Source organism: Scyliorhinus torazame, chromosome 21 (genome assembly GCF_047496885.1).
Source record: "Scyliorhinus torazame isolate Kashiwa2021f chromosome 21, sScyTor2.1, whole genome shotgun sequence".
Taxonomy (NCBI): domain Eukaryota; kingdom Metazoa; phylum Chordata; class Chondrichthyes; order Carcharhiniformes; family Scyliorhinidae; genus Scyliorhinus; species Scyliorhinus torazame.
The window spans coordinates 97,436,807-97,451,575 of record NC_092727.1 but is presented as its reverse complement, the minus strand read 5'-3'; the positions used below and the strand labels follow the sequence as shown (position 1 = coordinate 97,451,575).

At 48.1% G+C, this 14,769-nt stretch overlaps 1 protein-coding gene across 6 annotated transcripts in view; it reads right to left on the bottom strand.

The window, feature by feature from the left end:
- Positions 1-14,769, bottom strand: part of atxn7l3a (ataxin 7 like 3a) — a 60,157-nt gene that overhangs the window by 31,787 nt on the left and 13,601 nt on the right. For all 6 annotated transcript variants that reach the window (XM_072487107.1, XM_072487110.1, XM_072487112.1 and 3 more), the window contains 4 exons: positions 14,305-14,402; positions 14,039-14,061; positions 13,879-13,924; positions 1,198-1,229 (listed from right to left, as the gene is read on the bottom strand). In XM_072487107.1, the coding sequence (XP_072343208.1) occupies positions 1,198-1,229; positions 13,879-13,924; positions 14,039-14,061; positions 14,305-14,402 (199 nt within the window). The remainder of the gene's footprint in view (positions 1-1,197; positions 1,230-13,878; positions 13,925-14,038; positions 14,062-14,304; positions 14,403-14,769) is intronic.

Here is a 14,769-nt window from a genome sequence, read left to right as displayed (position 1 = left end):
AAGCTGGACAGTAAAACAAAGTGCCACTGCAAAAGATCATGATCTCATTTTTGGTACAAGTTAACACTGTGGTATGTGCCAGGGCATAGCTTCAACTAAACTAAGAAAAAAAAAATAACTTTTTATAGATTGCAGACAATTTCCCAGCTTCATTTAGGACAATGGAGCTTTGGCTGATTGCCAGGACTTCAGTCAGGACTTGAGAATGAGCATCCACAAAAACATTAATTTGATGAGCTAAATGGCAAAAGAAAATTCTGCACTGAAACTATTTTTGATTGAGTAAGCAAGTCAAATGTTCTAGGCATATTTCCACGGATTTCTATTTACCAGCTCAATGTGGACCATGATGAAGGAAAGCTTGTAGAAGAATCTATTTTAAGCAGTCTTGCTAGCACCCAAGCTGTGTTGTATTATGCAGGCTTTTAAAAGCTTTCTTTCCACATGACAAACTCCGCATTTGTTTTCCTAGCTGTTGGTAAACACGAAAAATTTCCCGTTCAGGGAAAAATTCCAGGTCCTTCAAAGTCACTTCCATGAAGCCATGGAGAAAGAGACTTCAAATACAGATGGCCCTTCATAAGTGCAAACGGTACACACAAATTGGAACTGGTTTAGCAACTCCAGGATTTGCTGCTTGAATAAAAAAATAAGCTTCCTTAAACAGAATTGCCAATAGCATTGATAAGTGAAGTCTTCTCAAAGATAACCAATCTCAATGATAAGCAGAGATCCTTCAACAACAATGGATATTTATATAGCATCTTTAACATAATAAATCACCACAAGGCACTTCATAGGAGAATTATAAAACATATGACACTGAGTCACTCAAGGAGATATTAGGTCAGGTGACCAAAAGCTTGGTTAAATAAGTAAGCGTTTAAAGAAGCGTCATGAAAGAGAAAAGCATAGAGAAGTGGAGATGTAAGGAGGCAAAATCAGGGTGCTCAAGAGGCCAGCAATCATTAAGTACTCAAACACTGTTAAAAGTCTTATACAAACTAAAAATGGTGATAAATGAAGGAATGTGTAAATATGTTGATGATACAGAAACCTAAACACAGTGGCCAAAAAGGCAGCATTTTCTGTTTCTCTATTGGGTCAACTAATGGGACATTTCCCAGAATTATGCATCACTTTTCAATGAAATGTGAGTCATATCCAAATAAGCAAAGCAGAAGTGAGCATTGTTACCTTATATGGATCTGAGATTCCACTGAGTTCACCTGCAAAAAGATGGCACAACGTATTTGATGAAAGCTCATTCATCTACTTCAAAGTCTTACCTAAAATAGCAAGGAATGCTTCATTCTCGGATTGGAAAATGTACCTGTTTCACATCGTATTTAAAAACAAATGGTTTTCACATCTTTCTCCTCTCCCCCATGATTTCTACGGGTGCCAGGAGCTGTCCAGTGCGTTTCCTGTGAGGTCACTCATCATGGATGAACCTACAGAGCGAATGTGAGCATCTATACACGTGTGGCATAACTAGATCTTCCTGTCACCCCTGATATCCATACACAGGCACATCCAGCAGGGAGTCACAAAATAGCATTCAGGAACAGAAGCCTTGACCACATTTTCCAATCTAGCTCACTGGCACATGACTAATTTAACCATCCCCACCTGCCACTTTACCGAGATTAAACAAGTCAGTGTCAAACATAAACCCTATGACCCAATGCATATTCCAGTACATTTTGTGAATCCGTCATCTGGATACATGATGCAATTCTGAAATGCCACAAGCATTCAATTAATTGTTACTCATTATATGGTTTATGTTAGGTGGCTTAAATAACAATGTTTCCCTTTCTCATTTAGACCATGAGGCATTGGAGCAGCAGGCCATTCATTTGACCAATTGAGTCGGCTCCACCATCCAACAAGATCATGACTTATCTGATAATCCTCAATTCCACTTTCCCGCCTTATCCCCATAACCCTAGATTCCTGTCGAATCATAGAATCCCTAGTGTAGAAGGAGGCCATTTGGCCCATCGAGTCTGCACCGACCCTCCGAAGGAGCACTCTACCCAGGTCCAGGAGCACCCGAAGGAAACCCACAGGCATAGGCAGAACGTGCAAACTCCAGTCACCCAAGGCCGGAATTGAACCAGAATTGTGCCTGGAGCTGTGAGGCAGCAGTGCTAACCACTGTGCCACACTAATTAAAGTTACTCACTTAAAATCTGTCTATCTCAGCTTTGAACATACTTAAGGTACCAGCCTCCCGACAGAACTCTTGCGGTAAAGAATTCCACAGATTCACTACCATCTGAGAGAAGAAATTCCTCCTCATCTCGGTCTTAAATGAGCAATTCCTTATCGGAGATTATTCCCTCTGGTCCTTGACACCCCCACAAGGGAAAACCTCTCAGCATCTACCCTCTCCCTCCCCCCCCCCCCCCCCCCCGAGAATCCTGCATGTCTCATTAAGATAGCCTCACATTCTTCTTTTTTTTAAAAAAAGATGTTTTTATTAAGAATTTTTCAATAACAATATTTTCTACCTTACAAACAGCCCCCCCCGGTAACCAAAAAAAAAAGAAAAAAAGAACTCGAGTGGCAAGACATGAACCTGGCAAGTCAATAAGATACAAAACTTTGCCACCGCCTGTAGAACCCCTGCACAGACCCTCTCAAGGCAAACTTTATCCTCTCCAACTTGATAAACCCTGCCATATCATTTATCCAGGCATCCACGCTGGGGGGCTTCACCTCCTTCCACATTAGCAAGATCCTTCGCCGGGCTACTAGGGACGCAAAGGCCAGAATGTCGGCCTCTTTCGCCTCCTGCACTCCCGGCTCGTCCACCACTCCAAATAGTGCTAGCCCCCAGCTTGGCTTGACCCGGACTTTCACCACCTTAGATACTGTTCCCGCCACTCCCCTCCAGTGCCGGACATGACCAAAACATATGGACATGGTTCGCCGGACTTCCTGAGCATCTCCCACATCTGTCCTCCACCCCAAAGAACCTGCTCAGCCTCGTCCCCTTCATATGCGCTCTATGAACCACCTTAAATTGTATCAGGCTAAGCCTGGCACACGAGGAAGAGGAATTAACCCTACTTAGGGCATCAGCCCATAGTCCCTCCTCAATCTCCTCCCCCAACTCCTCCTCCTATTTACCCTTCAGCTCCTCTACTAAAGCCTCCGCCTCTTCTTTCATCTCCTGGTATATCACCGACACCTTGCCCTCGCCGACCCATGCGCCCAAAATCACCCTATCTTGAATCCCCTGTGCCGGGAGTAGCGTAAATTCCCTCACCTGCCGCCTCACAAACGCCCTCACTTGCATGTACCTGAAAGCGTTTCCCGGGGGTAGCCCAAACTTCTCCTCCAGCGCCCCTAAGCTCGTAAACGTCCCGTCAATGAACAGGTCCCCCATTCTTCTAATCCCTACCCGATGCCAGCTCTGAAATCCCCCGTCCATCCTTCCTGGGACAAACCGATGGTTGTCTCTGATCGGGGACCACACCGAGGCTCCCGTCGCACCCCTGTGCCGTCTTCACTGCCCCCAGATCTTTAGCGTTGTCGCCACCACCGGGCTCGTGGTATACCTTGTCGGCGAGAGCGGCAGCAGTGCCGTCACCAGTGCCCCCAGGCTCGTTCCTTTGCAGGACGCCATCTCCAACCTCTTCCACGCCGCCCCCTCTCCCTCCATCACCCACTTATGGATCATTGCCACGTTGCCTGCCCAATAATAACCACCCAAATTCAGCAACGCCAACCACCTCTATCTCTGCTACGCTCCAAGAACCCCCTCCTTACCCGCGGGGTCTTGCTCGCGCACACAAATCCCATAATGCTCCTGCTTACCCTCTTAAAAAAGGCCTTAGTGATCACAATTGGGAGGCATTGGAATACAAAAAGAAATCTCGGGAGGACCACCATTTTAACCGACTGTACCCTACCTGCCAACGAGAGTGGCAACATGTCCCACCTTTTAAAATCCTCCTCCATCTGTTCCACCAACCGCGACAAATTAAGTTTGTGCAGTGTCCCCCTGCTCCTAGCTACCTGAATCCCCAAGTATCGAAAGCTCCTTTCCGCCCTCCTCAACGGTAGGTCGTCTATCCCTCTTCCCTGGTCCCCCGGATGGATCACAAAGAGCTCACTCTTTCCCACATTGAGCTTATAGCCCGAAAAGTCTCCAAACTCCCGTAGGATCTGCATTACCTCAACCATCCCCTCCACTGGATCCGTCACGTACAGCAACAGGTCGTCTGCGTACAGCGACACTCGATGTTCCTCTCCCCCTCGAACCACCCCCTTCCATTTCCCAGACTCCCTTAACGCCATGGCCAAAGGTTCAATTGCTAATGCGAACATCAGAGGGGACAGGGGGCACCCCTGCCTCGTCCCTCGATACAGCCGCAAATACTCCAATCTCCGCCGGTTCGTGACCACACTCGCCACCGGGGCTTTATACAGGAGCTTAACCCAACTGATAAACCCTCCCCTGAACCCAAACCTCCTCAATACTTCCCAGAGATACTCCCACTCTACCCGATTGAAGGCCTTCTCCGCGTCCATGGCTGTCACTATCTCCGCTTCTCCCTCCACCGTTGGCATCATTATCACATTTAGGAGCCTTCGCACATTAGTATTTAACTGCCTACCCTTTACGAATCCAGTCTGGTCCTCATGAATCACTCCCGGGACACAGTCCTCAATCCTCATGGCCAGCATTTTTGCCAGCAACTTAGCGTCTACATTAAGGAGCGAGATCGGTCTATACGACCCACATTGCAGTGGGTCCTTATCCCGCTTCAAGATCAAAGAGATCGTCGCCTCCGACATTGTCGGGGGCAGGGTCCCCCCCTCCCTTGATTCATTGAAGGTCCTTACCAGCACCGGGGCCAACAGGTCTACATATTTCCTGTAGAACTCCACCGGGAACCCATCCAGCCCCGGGGCCTTCCCTGCCTGCATGCTCCCCAGTCCTTTAACCAGCTCCTCCACCCCAATTGGCTCCTCCAAACCAGCCACCTCCTGCATCTTCACCCTTGGGAACCTCAACTGATCCAAGAATCGCCGCATCCCCTCTTTTCCCCCTGGGGGCTGGGACCTATACAGTTCCTCATAAAAGGCCTTAAAAGCCTCATTCACTTTCCCTGCCCTCCGCACCGTAGTTCCCCTGCCATCTTGGACTCCACCTATTTCCCTCGCTGCCATTCTCTTACGGAGCTGGTGTGCCAGCATCCGGCTCGCCTTCTCCCCATATTCGTATGTCGCCCCCTGTGCCTTCCTCCACTGTGCCTCTGCCTTCCCTGTGGTCAACTTCGTCTCTCCGAGTAGTCCCTCATCCGGAGCCTCTGCTTAGCTCCTGTCCACCCTTAGAATCTCCCCCACTAACCTCTCCCTTTCCCTGCCCTCTCTCTTCACCCTGTGAGCCCTGATGGAGATAAACTCTCCCCTGACCACCGCCTTCAGCGCCTCCCATACTACTCCCACCTGCACCTCCCCGTTGTCGTTAGCCTCCAGATACCTTTCAATGCACCCCCGCACCCTCCCGCACACTTCCTCGTCTACCAGCAGTCCCACATCCAACCTCCACAACAGGCGTTGGTCCCTCTCCTCCCCAAACTCCAGCTCCACCCAGTGCAGGGCATGGTCTGAAATGGCTATGGCCGAATACTCCGTTCCCTCCACTTTCGGGATCAATGCCCTGCCCAGAACAAAAAAATCTATCCGGGAGTAGGCGTTATGAACGTGGGAGAAAAAAGAAAATTCTCTGGCCAAAGGCCTGGCAAATCTCCACGGATCTACTCCCCCCATCTGATCCATAAACCCCCTAAGCACCTTGGCTGCAGCCGGCCTCTTCCCCGTCCTAGATCTGGAACGATCTAATGCTGGGTCCAGCACCGTGTTAAAATCCCCACCCATTGTCAAACTCCCTACCTCCAGGTCCGGAATACGCCCCAACATCCTTCATGAATCCAGCATCATCCCAGTTTGGGGCATATACATTCATCAGTACCACCTCCGTCCCCTGCAACCTACCACTCACCATCACGTATCGACCTCCCTTGTCCGCTACTATGTTCTTGGCCACAAACGACACCTCCTTTCCCACCAGTATTGCCACCCCTCTATTCTTCACATCCAGCCCCGAATGGAACACCTGTCCCACCCATCCCTTCCTTAACCTGACCTGATCTGCCACCTCCAGATGTGTCTCCTGAAGCATGACCACGTCTGCCTTCAGTCCCTTTAAATGCGCGAACACTCGGGCCCTCTTAACCGGCCCATTTAAGCCTCTCACATTCCACGTGATCAGCCGGATTGGGGGGTTACCTACCCCGCCCCCCCCAACCGACTAGCCATCTCCTATCTTAGGCCAGTCCCGCGCCTCCCACACCCTCCAGTCCCCCAGGCGGGGGATCCCCGCCCCGACCACCTCTTCCATTTTCAGTTCCCCCTCGGACAGTGCAGCAGCAACCCTAACCCCCCCCCCCCCACCGGCTAGATCCACATCTAGCTCTTTTGCTCCCTCCATATTACTTCCGTGAGTCAGCTGACTTCTGCTGACCCCGGCTTCCCCCGCCTTCCCGTTGATCTCCCCCGTGTGGGAGTCTCTCCTCCTCCTTGCCTTCCTCGATTCTCTCCCCCCCCCCCCCCTTTGGCACGGGAAAAAGCCTGCGCTTTCCTGAGCCAGCCCCACCTCTTATGGCGCAGCTCCTATTGCGGCCATTATCCCAGTTCCCTCATCCCGGAGTCTCACCTCCCCCCAGCACCGCGCCCACATTCCCCATCATCATCATCTTGTCTTCAGAAAAGAAAAAAGGAAATTTTAGGAATTTTAACCAGGACTCTACCCACATCCCCATCCATCATCCCACCCATGCAATATTCTTTACCCATATTTACAACCCCCTGTACAACCACATCTCCTCAATTCGAGGCCAGTTTTTCCATCTGAATAAAGGTCCAAGCCTCTTCTGGCGTTTCAAAATAATGGTGTCGATCCTGATAAGTAACCCACAGTCGCACAGGCTGCAGCATGCCGAACCCGACTTTTTTTTTATGCAGCACCGCCTTGGCCCGGTTGATGCCAGCTCGCCTCTTTGCCACCTCCGCGCTCCAATCCTGGTATACTCGGATCACCGCGTTCTCCCATCTACTGCTCCGCACCTTCTTGGCCCATCTCAGCACACTTTCTTTATCCGCGAAGCGATGGAACCTTGCCACTATCGCCCTTGGCGGCTCATCCGCCTTGGGTCTTCTCGCCAGGACCCGATGAGCTCCTTCCAGCTCCAGGGGGGGTCGGAGAGGCCTCCACACCCATCAGCGAATGGAGCATCGTACTCACGTACGCCCCGGCATCAGCTCCCTCCACTCCTTCAGGAAGACCCAGAATCCGGAGGTTATTCCTTCTCGACCTGTTCTCCAGGACCTCCATTCTCTCGGCCCACCTCCTGTGCACCGCCTCGTGCGCCTCCATTTTTACCGCCAGGCCCAGGATCTCGTCCTCGTTGGTATTCATTTGCTCATTCACCACACGAAGCTCCACCGCCTGGGTCTTCTTCAGCCCCTCGATCGCCAATAGCATCGGCGCCAGCACCTCCTTTTTCAGCTCCTCCACACATCGCTTGAGGAACTCCTGCTGGTCTGGCCCCCATGCTGCTCGCTCTCCGCCCTCCGCCATCTTGTCTTTTTCCCCTCGTTTTGGTCTCTGCTCCAGGGCCTCTTTCCTCGTCGCTCCACCACTGATCTCTGCCATATATTGTGAGGGGGGACCTCACTGCACCTTCCCACACGGGAATAAATCAAAACAGCTCCGTTGGGGCTCCTTTGGAGAGCCCGAAAGTCCGTAGTCGCGGGAGCTGCCGAAACGCGCGGCTTAGCTCCGCATCGCCGCAACCGGAAGTCTCCGCCTCATATTCTTCTAAGCTCCAATGAGTACAGATCCAACCTACTCAACCTCTCCTCATTAAAAAAAAAAATCCTTCCATACCCAGGATGAACCTCAAACCTTATCCAGACTAGCTCCAATGCCAGAATATCTTTCCTTAGATAAGGGGACCAAACCTATTCACAGTATTTCAGATGTGGTCTAACTAGTGCCATGTATAGTTTTAGCAAGGCTTCATTACTTTTATATCCCTTTCCCTTTGGAATAAAGACCAACATCCATTTGCTTTCCCTATTATTTGCTGAACTTGCATATTAGCGTTTTGTGATCTCCAAATCTCTGTGCTGCCACTTTCTGCAGTCTTTCTCCATTTAAATAGTCAACTTCCTTTAGTTTTCCGACATTATATCCTATCTGCCAAGATTTTGCCCACTAATATAACCTGTCTATATCGCTCTGTAGACCCATGTGTCATCCTCACCACTTGCTTTCCCACCTATTTTTCTGTCATCTGCAGACTTGTCAACAGGGCGGCAAGGTAGCACAGTGGTTAGCACTGTTGCTTCACGGCGCCAGGGACTAGGGTTCGATTCCCGACTTGGGTCACTGTCTGTACAGAGTCTGCACATTCTCCCAGTGCCTGCGTGGGTTTACTCCGGGTGTTCCTGTTTCCTCCCACAAAGTCCTGAAGGACATGCTTGTTTGGTGAATTGGACATTCTGAATTCTCCCTCAGTGTACCCAAACAGGCGCCAGTGTGTGGCGGTTAGGGGATTTTCACAGTACTTCATTGCAGTGTTAATGTAAGCCTACTTGTGACACTAATAAAGATTATTGACTTCCCTTGTTCAAGACATTAATATATATTTTAAATTGTCGCCCCAGCACTGATCCCTGTGATACTCCACTAGTTACAGGTTGCCTACCTGAAAATGCCCCTCTTATTCCAACTCAGTCTTCTCTATTGATTAGTCTTTTGTGTGTTACCTTATCAAACGCTTTTTGGAAATTCAAGTACATTACATCTACTCGTTCCTCCTATTTATCCTACTTATTACTACCTCAAAGAATTCTCATAAATTTGTCAGGGATGATTTCCCCTTCACGAAGCCATGCTGACTCTGCTTGATTACACTATGTATTTCTATATTCTTTATAATGTACATTTTCCCAATGACAGATGTTAAGCTAACTGGCTTATAGTTACCTGCTTTTGTCTCCATTTTTGAATAAGGGTGTTAGATTGGCAGTTTTCCAATCCTCTGGGACTTATCCAGAATTTAAGGATTCTTGGGAAGATTATGAACAGTGCATCCACCACCTCTGTAGATACTTGCTTTAATATCAAGGATGCAGCCAATCAGGTCCAGGACCTGTCGACCTTTAAGCCCATTAGTTTCCCGAGTACATTATCTCTAGTGATTGTTGTAGTATTTATTTCCTCCTCTTCCCCCCCCCCCCTCCCCCACCCCTTTTGCCCCTTGATTATTTAGTATATTTGGAATGCCACTCTTGGTCTTTTACCATGAAGACTGATGCAAAGTATTTATCTAACTCGTCTACCATCACCTGGTTCCCCATTGTTATTTCTCTAGTCTCATTCTCTAAGGGACTTATGTTCACTTTTGCCTCTCTCTTCCTTTTTGTATATTTAAATAAGTTCTTACTGTCTGTTTTTGTATTACTTTCTATTTACCCTCATAGTTTATCTTCACCCTCTAGTTTTTTGAGTTATCTTTTATTGGTTTTTAAAAACTTTCCCAGTCCTTTGGATTACCACTAATCTTTGCCACATTGTATATTTTTTTCTTTCAGTTTAATACTATCCTTAACCTCCTTGGTTAACATGGTTGATTTATTCTCTCCCTAGAATACGTCTTCCTCACTGGGATGTTAGGGAACCCAGAGATTTCTCCCACCATTGTCTTCTTCCCTTGTTATTTCTTACCTCCACCCATACATCTTCTAATCCAGGATAATTTCTTGCAATAATACTTATTCTGTATCGTGGTAACAAAGCTACCCACCGTCCTTTCCTTCCTGCCCGTCATAGAATCCCTTAGTGCAGGAGGCCATTCGGCCCATCGAGTCTGCACCGACTGTCCGAAAGAGCACCCCCTCTAGGCTCACGCCCTATCCCCGCAACCCCATCTAACCTTTTTGGACACTGATGGGCAAATTAGCATGGCCAATCCACCTAACCTACACATCTTTGGAATGTGGGAGAATCCAGAGCGCCTGGAGGAAACCAGCGCAGACACGGGGAGGGAGAATGTGCAAACACAGATAGTCATCTAAGGTCGGAATCAAACCAGATCTCTGGTGCTGTGAGGTATCAGGGGTAACCACAAGTTACTTGTGCCGCCCACAAGTCACATGCCCAAGAATATTTAGTTCCCAGCTCTGATCTCCTTGTAACCACATCTCTGTAATGGCTATAAAATAATACACATTAACCTACCGCTGAGGAGGGCGGAGGGGAGCTTTCGGTATCTGGGGATCCAGATAGCCAGGAGTTGGGGGCCCCTACATAAACTGAATCTGACGAGGTTGGTGGAGCAAATGGAGGAGGATTTCAAAAGATGGGACATGTTACCGCTCTCGCTAGCGGGTAGAGTGCAGTCGGTCAAAATGGTGGTCCTTCCGAGGTTTCTGTTTGTGTTTCAGTGCCTTCCCATCGTGATCACTAAGGCCTTTTTTAAGAGAGTAGGCAGGAGTATTATGGGGTTTGTGTGGGCGAATAAGACCCCGAGAGTAAGGAGAGGGTTCCTGGAACGCAGTAGGGACCGAGGAGGGTTGGCGCTGCCAAACCTGGGGAGCTACTACTGGGCAGCAAATGTGGCGATGATCCGCAAGTGGGTTATGGAGGGAGAGGGGGCGGCATGGAAGAGGATGGAGATAGCGTCCTGTAAAGGAACGAGCCTGGGGATGTTGGTGACGGCACCGCTGCCGCTCTCGCCGACAAAGTATACCACGAGCCCAGTGGTGGCGGTAACGCTAAGGATCTGGGGCCAGTGGAGACGGCCCAGGGTGCAATGGGAGCATCGGCGTAGTCCCCGATCAGGGGTAACCATCGGTTTGTCCCGGGGAAGATGGACCGGGGGTTCCAGAGCTGGCATCGGGCGGGGATTGGAAGAATGGGGGACCTGTTCATCGACGGGACGTTTGCGAGCCTAGGGGCACTGGAGGAGAAGTTTGTGTTACCCCCGGGAAATGCCTTTAGATATATGCAGGTGAGGGCTTTTGTGAGGCGACAGGTGAGGGAATTCCCATTGCTCCCGGCACAAGAAGTTCAAGATAGGGTGATCTCGGGTGTATGGGTCGGGGAGGGCAAGGTGTCGGAAATACACCAGAGTTGAAAGAAGAGGGGGAAGCGCTGGTAGAAGAGTTGAAGGGTAAATGGGAGGAGGAGCTGGGGGAGATCATCGAGGAAGGTCTGTGGGCTGATGCCCTAGGTCGGGTTAATTCCTCCTCCTCGTGTGCCAGGCTCAGCCTGATACAATTTAAGGTGGTCCACAGAGCGCACTTGACGGGGGCGAGGTTGAGTAGGTTCTTTGGGGGTGAGGACAGATGTGGAAGGTGCTCAGGGAGCCCGGCGAACCATGTCCATATGTTTTGGTCATGCCCAGCACTGGAGGGGTTCTGGAGAGGAGTGGCGGGAGCAATATCTCAGGTGGTGAAAGTCCGGGTCAAGCCAAGCTGGGGGCTAGCAATATTTGGAGTAGTGAACGAACCGGGAGTGCAGGAGGCGAAAGAGGCCTGCATTCTGGCCTTTGCGTCCCTAGTAGCCCAGCGAAGGATCTTGCTAATGTGGAAGGAGGCGAAGCCCCCCAGCCTGGATAAATGATATGGCTGGGTTCATAAAGTTGGAGAGGATTAAGTTCGCCTTGAGAGGGTCTGCGCAGGGGTTCTACAGGCGATGGCAACCGTTCCTAGACTATCTCGCGGAGCGTTAGAGGAAGGTCGGTCAGCAGCAGCAGCAACCTTGGGGGGGGGGGGGAGAAGAAGGGGGGACTGCCTGGGAGGGTGGATGAGCAAGAGATAACATGAAGGGTTGGGGAAACTGGCACGTACGGGTGAGGGCCAGTGTACAAAGCTGTGTAAATATATCATTTTGCCATGTATATATCTTGCTCTGCGTGATTTCTCGTTTTTTTTTTGTTACGGGGGGGGGTATTGTTTGTAAGGGAGAAATATTGTGTTAAACAACTTTAATAAATATATATTTTTTAAAAATAATACACATTAACCTCAATTTCGACTGTTAATTCATTTATTTTATGCTGAATTCTCCGTGCATTTAAGGTCCATTAATTTTGCCTTTTCCCCCCCTTTGACTCTTGTTTTTTTTTTTTTAAATGTTTGTACATTGTTCTTTCCTGTTAAACTCTAGGTATCATCACCTAAATAGTTGCCTTGCAATGCTGTCATATCATTTTGCTTAGAAAGAAAGCCTTTGTATTCCCTCTCCAGAATCTCCCTCTCCCCTTTATTTAGTCTAAAGCCCTTTCTACTTCCCTAGGTATGCAGTTTGCAAGAACACTGGTCCCAGCACAGTTAAAATGTAAGCCGTCCCAATGGTACAGCCCCCACTTTCCCCAATACTGATGCCCATGTTCCACGAACCAAACCCACTTCTCCCACACCAGTCTTTGGGTCACATATTCATCTCTCTAATTTTATGTACCATATGCCAATTTGTATGAGGCTCAGGTAATAATCAAGAGATTATAAGCTTGGAGATATTGTTGTTTTAGTGCCGAGCTCACCAGTCTCTATGCAGAACCTCTTTCCTCATTCTACCTAGGTCGTTGGCACCTACATTGACCATGACAATGTAATCCTCCCCCTTCCCACTGCAACTTCCTCTCCAGCCTGAAGCTGTCCTGAACCCTGGCATCGGGCAGGCAACACAGTCGTCTGGACTCTCACTCCTGGCTGTGGAGAACAGTGTAATTTCTTCTCATTATACTGTCCCCTACTACATTCTTATGTACTCCCCCACTTGAATAGCTTCCTGTACCATGATGTCATGGCCAGTCATCTCATCCACCCTGCAGCCCCACTCTCATCCAAACAAGCTGAGAAATCCTCAAATCTGTTCAACAATTGCAGAGGCTGACATTCCTGCCCTCTGGGTCCCTTACCTGCCTCAACTGCAGTCACCCTGCTCTGCACCTGACCACTTTCCAAACCAGAAGACCTTATCCTACGGGATGTGACCGCCTCCTGAAACAAAGCATCCAGGAAACTCTCTCCCTCCCTGATGGGTCCTCGACTCAGCCTCCAGCTCAATTATTCCGAGCTGACGATCCTAAAGCTGCAAACACTTACTGCAATGTTTGTGTCCTGGATCACAATGTTATCCAGGAGCTCCCACGTGCTGCAGCTTTTCACATCACATTTGATGGTGTTTAACTGCTTCTGCTGGCTACATTTTCTAAAACGTGTGTTTGTTGTTGAACTTTGAGCTCAGCAAGTAGGATTGGCTGCCCCCAAAAAGAGGTATTCTATTTCAACAGTTGCATCCTGTGACAAAATCACGTGCATTCTTTAAATCTAATGTAACAAAAGTTCAAACAGAAACATACGTTTGAACAAAGCTCACCTGAAAGTGTGTTCTTTGTTTGCACAGGGGGAAAAGAGTGCTTTGATGAACGGTGTGCATTTTTCTGCTGCTAACTCCATATATGTGGATGAAGCCTTGTGCTCTATTGTTTCTGACTCTACTGTTTCATTATTTAGGCAATAAAAAAATACAGAAGAAACCTTAATTGTCTTTTTTAAAGGGAGACTGTATCTCATCCAATCGCTTGACACAAAACAGAGGTTAGGGATCAAACCAAGAATAACCCCAACCCATACGTTCTTGGTACACACTGCATTAAGCGGCTGAATCATTCGGAGTTAGATCTAACCAGGGGCTGCAAGCGCAAAATAAAGGTACCAGGTTTGCAATTGTTGTGTATTTCTTAAAATAACAGAGACAGTTCTGTAAAACAAGCTCACCATTTTTATGTTTGAGAGATTTGGATCTCCGCGGAGAGTTGGGATTCTGAAAGACAGAAGCAGCTCTTTTAAGCAGCAGCAGTGGTTGTTCGTACCACCTGGGCTACAAATGGGAGCCTTCTCTCTCCTGAAATGTAAATATTTCTAGGCAGGTACAAACCTTATCAGATTTTCTTTTCTTTGCTGGATGAAGGAAAAGAAAAAAAATGTTAGCTGATGTCAAAAACAGTTTCTCAAATATAGTCTTCCAAGGGGACACAAATGATCATAATTTGACAACCAAGAAACTATTTCTAGGTACACTGAATGAGACATTAGCTGTAGCGCACACCAAACTAGCAGAAAAATGCCAACCAGGAAACTTAAAGCAATGTTACAGAACATATTTGGAACTAAAGCCCAAGGATAATGTAACAATAAATTTACCTTTTTTCTCAGATCCGTATGACCAGTCGTTATCATTGATGTCATCGTTATCCTCTTGGTCGCTTTCAGATTTGCTGAGGTTGTTGCTACTGGCTATTCTACAATGGAAACAAAATGTGCATCACCAAAGATGCTTTTAAATTTCAGCCACATGGCAAGAAGACTAAATTAATGTTGATGGCTGTTACATTATGGTGTCTATTAACAGGTTTTTAACATCTAATAAAATCTTACATTTATAGAAGAAATAGCTAAACACACAATTCAAAGCATTTCCTGGAGCAACGGCACTTAGCAACCATTATCAAAGATAATGTTATCAGAAAAGTTGAGAAGGCTGCATTTGTTGCCAGAGCCATGCATACGGGGTTCTAGTGTTTAATTCCGTATTTCAGTGTGAGCAATACAAAAGGTAACAGTCAGCATCTGCTTAGTGTATACCAATCGAGAAATTATGTTAACGCA